Raw genomic sequence first — 6,365 nt, forward strand, 5'->3', positions numbered from 1 at the left:
TTCATAATCTTTGCTATGTTATTGGTCCAATGCAGTCTGTTCCTTGCTAATAATCAAAGACACGAGGAAAAGAAAAGTCAATTCTTTGCCTCCATGAAATGTGAACATGCTTGAGTGCTATTTCTTTGGGTAGGTTTAGGATTATTTACATCTGTAAGACTCGTTTTCTCCTAAGCGTTTCCACTTTTTTTTATTTTTTTATTATGGGACCAAGCGTTTTCACATTATCCAAGTGTGAACAAGCTTGACTAAAACGTGACATGCTGCTTTGACAAACTTTCCATGTGGGTTTAAAGTTTTACCTTAGCCTGGAGAGAGAAATTAGTAATTACTCTAGTAAACAATTTAATTGTTCATGGATAAAGTTTAATTACAAAATTGATTATAGTTTAAAACTACAACCTTACTTAATATATTTTTATTGGAGTTAAATTTTGACAAATTTACCATTGGATTACATCTTTTTCTTATATTCTCAATACTTACAAAATTTCTAAAAAATAAAAATTAATAGTTATGTTATTAATAAATTGTTTAAATGACAAGTTTTATTTTATTTTTTATTTTATTTAAATTATACATAAAATATAAGCTTATAAATCATATAGTAAATGTTATCTGATTAATACAAAATTTGACATGTGTATTAAGAATAGAACATACAATTTAACGGTTAGATTTTTAAAATATGTAGTTTTTATTGAGTAAGGTTACAATCAATTTTGTAGTTAAACTTTGTTCATTGTTTATTAGTGATTATTTTTCCTGGTCTTTTTATTTTATACGCCTACCTCTTTTTGAATTTTCAGAATCCCCATAAGATCATCCTCTCCATAGATTTATTTATGACAAAGATACCATTTTATTTTAATATGGTACCATATTGTTAAAAATTGTACATTATTGAATAAAAAGTAAACTGCTTTTAAGTAACATGATATTTTTCACCAACTTTATACTCGCAAAAATATAAATATTCCCTATTAAATAATCCATCTCTATTCCAAAAAACAGGTAGAGATCCTAATACAACACCTTCACTAGGTTCTGTTGAGTACTAAGTATTTAGGGTTGACCCATGGGATTAAAAAATTTCAATTAATAATGGATTGGGTTCAAGTTTAAATCTGCTTAACACCTTACCAAAAATTTATAATAATAATAATAAATGCATTACACATTTTATCTGGTAGTGTGGGCATACACATCTTTCCCTATTTAATTTTCTGAGATTTCTTTGGTCAAAAAAATTTTCTGAGATTTCTTTGGTCAAAAAAATTTTCTGAAATTTCTTAGCAATTCAATAAGTGTTTGTGGGGGTGTGAAGGGCAAGGTCTAAGGTTCAAGTCTTCAGGAAAGATTTTCACACATATATATACTTAGATTATACTAGAGTAAAATTTCTATCTTGTATAAATAAAAAAAATTCTAACACTTAAGAATTTGCAATGCCAGTATGCCACACACAATTTAAGAATTTGATCCAGTACTGTGGGCATGCATAGGATAAATTATACAGTTCTCATGGTGGACCACGTTATTCTGTCCACCATTCCATTAAAAGACTCTCACTTGTTTAAAATTACTGAGTTAGTAATCAGTTTCTATTTAAAAAAAAAATTCTGACTCAATAATTTTAAACAGGTGGGAAATTTTTAGTGAAATGGTGGATCACGTCACTTGTCCACCATGAGGACCTTATAATTTCTCCATGCGTAGACATCCTAACATTTAATTACTGTAACAACCCCAATGTGTGGAATTTTTTTATAAAAAATATTTCAGTAAATGAATTATTATTTTTATTTTGATAGACTAAAAGACATTTTATTAAGAAAATTGTAGAATATAGAAACCTTTTATGTATACTAGCATGTAACCCATGCAAATGCATAGCATTTAAAATTAAATACAATTTTTATTATAAAAATATAAATAATTAATTGAATTATTTTTTTTAGAAATAGCATCTAACACATATATATATGTATAGATACATTTAAAATTAAACACAATTTTTATAATAAAAATATAAATAATTAGTCAATTTTTTTAAAAAGTAAAGGTAATTAGTCATATATTAAAATTCTTACCTAAATTTAATACTATTTATGATCATTTTTTCTCTTCTAATTTTTAATAAGATAGAATGTGTAGTGGTGATTTTTGTTATGAGGAGATTTTTATTGAGTATATGTGATTGGTTTCGCCCCCCCCCCCCCCCAATTTTATAGTTCATTAAATTATATCTTTAGTATATTGCACTCATTAACTCACTTGGTACAAAGATTAAAAAAACTTAAGTAGATAATTATGGTGTGGTCTCTACATAAATTTAGACACATGGTGCAAAATTGGATTCTAATTTCAAATTTTAATTCAATTTTCTCTAAACTTTACCTATATATATATATATATATATTGAGTAGTGTAACATTGTTTAGAGTTACACCATGTGTAACTTGAACCTAACTCATATCTATATATATAAATATATATATATATATATATACATACATATATATATATATATATATGTTAGTGATAATGCTAAAAAATCACCAGTGAGTCACACAGTCCTTACACACTCGCAACAATACCTGCGCAACAAAAAGAAAAGGCCTTACAGAGAACACCGGTGTGATGTCGGCCGAATACCCTTTGAAGGTCAAGTTAGAATCTTTTTGCAACTCTAAAGTGTCAGAGCTGGGATCAATTATGCGTACTTGTTTTCTGAGGGTCTTTGGGTTTTTATAGTAGTGTAGAGCCAAACTCCTATACTTGCGTAACAAGTCTTTTCCTTATAGGGAAGATCTCCATTAATGTGCGTATATTCCAGAATCCTCCTCATGTTAGAATTCTATTCATATTGGGACTTCATAGACTAGGGTTAGTCGTGAAACGCAAGTCGCTTCCATTTAGGGTTTCTTGAAGACCACATAATGACCGATTGAGTGCTGTGTGGCCTTTTGATCTGTCCACCCTGTGTCCGTTCACATAGGATCTGTTCACTATTAGCCCATTTGTCCAGCACTGTCAAGTCCATTTAAGTGGATCTGTCACCTCCAATTTTCTCCCTCTTCCATTAGTTTGATTGAAAGCAATTCAGTACTTGTATATACAAATATGTCCATAAAAAGACAAACTATGTCATTTTTGTTTTTACTTTTGGGCAAGATACTGAGTAACAATGTATCTAGGTAATGTAAGTCAAAGTTATTGCATTATTTCTTGCTTCCATGTGAAACCTAAGTAATGTGCTTTGATAAACGAACACATTCTATCGCTTTTCAGCCATTAAAAAAGAAAAAAGAAATGAACACAATACGCCATCGTAGTTACAAAATAGTATATAGTATTAGTATCTGTACGTCATCCTTATCTAATTTTTTTTTTCAATTTTGTAATCGCCAACTTAATCCAATTTAAACGCCGCCCAGGAGGAATCAAATTGCAATTTGCGAATAAAGTTTACCAAAAATGTTGACTTCATGCCGCTGCTTCCAAGTCAAGTGTTAAACGTTAAAACTTGGCTGAAAACTTTGCTTTTGGGGAAAAAAATGAAGAAGAAAAGTTCAAGACATTTTTTTTTTTTTTTTTACCTAAATAAGTTTATAATCTCAGAAAAACATCATCAATAGCACTATAATTTGCAGCTTGAAACACACATTTAATCACTTTTAAAAGTAGATAAATTATAATTTTCTCATTATATATATATATATATATAGTGTATGAATGTGTCGGTCATGGTTGATTGTTTAAGTTATCTGTCACTATCAAACCTGTCGTTCAAACAAATCTAATGCGTGAGCACATGATTTTATCTCACCCCAAAAAGAAACGGCAAAGGCAGAGAAGATTGTATAATCAAATTCATCCTCTAGTTGTTTCTCAAAAAATAATTAAAATTTAAAATATAAAATATTCTCTAGTTAATTCTCAACCAAAAAAAAAAAGAAGTTTTAAATTCATAAAGTGTCATGTTAATTGATGCTCTTTGAGCATTTGTTAATGAACAATATATACTAAAAAACCTTTAATACCACTTTTATAGAAAATATAAAAAATTGTAACAAAAAAAGTCAATTACTTTTTCATTTTTCATAAAAATTCAGTTTTTAAAAAATTTCCTAAACCACCTTTTAGGCTATCCGTTAACTTTTCTCACCTATAATAAATCAGTTTTACAAATAATAAAATGCAACAAAATGGCTACTGTTACCGGCTAATTAAGAGGTGCAAGCTTTACTTTAAATATATATTATAATGAAAACCCTCCATAAATATATAGTTGATATGTCAAGACTTACTAACAAGGTTTCGGTAGTGCAGTTTTCATAATTTCATTACAAAAAGTGTTTATGTTTTTCCAACATTCTTTGATACTGCCATCCCTTTAAATTTACAGAACATATTGAAAAAGATTAATAAAAAAAAAATCACATGCATAGAAATCATGTAATTTAGCAGAATTCATTTCTAGGCCTATTATTTTCCTAAAAACTCTAATATTGTAGCTATATATGGTTACTGCATTTTACTGTGGGTATTGGGTATAGTGTGAACTCAAAAAATGAGTGATTAATTAATGCCCACGTACTACTAAAAAAAAAAAATTACATTACATGGGATTTTGATTAGTGTTACTTATGCCAACTCTGTAGCTAGCATTTATCCTCAATAGGGTTTGCCAAACTTAGAAGATGTGCCTGAGATATATATGTTATTGCAAATTGATGTTAGTGGGAGACGACTTTAGTAATAAACTCATATAAATGAAAGATATATCTAAGTCTTGCAAGAAAAGTAATACATTTATATATATATCTAGAACACATATATTTTTTTATGCACGCTCTTGCTTCATTCACCAAGAAAAATTCTCAAAGGTGGCCCACATAGAGAAGAAAAGGGCCAGTCCCCACATGAAAATGAAAGAGACAAAACCCTAATACATTTAAATGCATTTTCCTGAGAAAAGAAAAGAAAAAACGAAAGTCAAGAAACTATTTTCAGTTGCTTCGATTACATCTAAATGTTATCATCATATGGAAATATGGAATCAACTGCAATTTCTTTGCAAAAGGAGAATCCTTGAAGCATAGCCCTTCTATTTACAGCACAGATAAGTAGAAAAATCTCAGAAAATCAAAAAGAGAGAGATACAATATATTTAGAGAAACCATCTAGCTAAACACCATCAAAACAAATTTCTTAGAGATCAAACATTGATAGATAAAAAAGAAAAAAGACAAGAAAAAAAGAAGATATTAAAGAAGAGTCATTTGATTTGTTTGACTAGCTAGCTAGGTAAGTTGAGCTTCTTCAATGCTATGCAAGCGAGAAGCATCCAAAGGAAGAAATGGGAATTCATCACCAAGGTCTTGAATATAATCCTCTAGTTCTGAAAGGCTTCCCAAGAACCCACCTGATTTCTCAGCATTCCACAATATCCCTTCTTCCTCGTCCTTAATTCTCTCCCTTGACTGATCCAAATTACTACGAAACCCAGATGGGAGCTCCATTTTGTTTGTCTGTACTGTTGGCTTGTCTGATGAAGCACTTCTTGACTCTTCTCTTCGGGGAATTCTGCTTGGTTTCTTGTTGCAACCCTTTTCCATGGGTTTCCCTGTGAGTCGTTGCACTAACTCACGGAAGTTGGCCACGTCGGTTTTGATGATCTCGGGAGCAAATATGTGAATTATGCGTATCTTTGGCTTGGTTTTGGATATTGTTTTTGAATCTCGGTGCATGCCTAGATGGGCTAAAGTTGAACAGGGTTTACAGGTTTGTTTGTTTGTCATGTCATCCATGGAAATGCAGAGAGAGAGAGAGAGAGAGAGAGAGGTGTGGTGGAGAAGTTGGTGTATTTGTTTAGAAGAAAGGATGGGATGCTTCATGCTTATATAGGTGGGAAAGTAATGTTAATTTGAGATTGTTTGGTTGGGAGGACAACATATAAAATTTTAAAAAGGAAAATATAAGCTGTCTGTTGGGAGCAAGTATTGGATGAATCTTGTCTGACAGATTGTAAGTGAAGGGTCTGTTTGGAATTCGCTTATTTTGTTGAAATTGAAATTTTTTTGCTGAAAATACTATAAATAAAAGTAAAAATTAGTTGAATAATGCAATAGAACCCATGAATAGTACCAAAAATTGCAATGTGACCTATGAATAGTAGCAAAAAAAAAACTGAATAGTAAAATAAATTGACAAAATTAATCATGTCAAACGGACACGAAGTGAGTGCAAAGTGTTTAGCAAAAATTAAAAAGCTAGCTTATTTTACTATTCAGCTTATTTTTGCCACTATTCATAAGTTCCACTGTACTTTTTGATATTATTTATAAGTCTCACTGTAC

General features: G+C 30.2%; 1 protein-coding gene across 1 annotated transcript; it reads right to left on the reverse strand.

Moving 5' to 3' along the window:
* Nucleotides 1-5,146: 5,146 nt before the first annotated feature.
* Nucleotides 5,147-5,892, reverse strand: LOC126692903 (VQ motif-containing protein 25). Its single transcript, XM_050388707.1, has one exon. It carries the CDS (start codon nucleotides 5,814-5,816, stop codon nucleotides 5,310-5,312), a length of 507 nt encoding a protein of 168 aa, XP_050244664.1. The 5' UTR covers nucleotides 5,817-5,892; the 3' UTR covers nucleotides 5,147-5,309.
* Nucleotides 5,893-6,365: the final 473 nt, after the last annotated feature.

Source organism: Quercus robur, chromosome 7, assembly GCF_932294415.1.
Source record: "Quercus robur chromosome 7, dhQueRobu3.1, whole genome shotgun sequence".
NCBI lineage: Eukaryota > Viridiplantae > Streptophyta > Magnoliopsida > Fagales > Fagaceae > Quercus > Quercus robur.

Coding starts and splice junctions, on each gene's coding strand:
- LOC126692903 (XM_050388707.1), bottom strand. CDS start 5,816: ATGGATGACATGACAAACAAACAAACCTGTAAACCCTGTTCAACTTTA.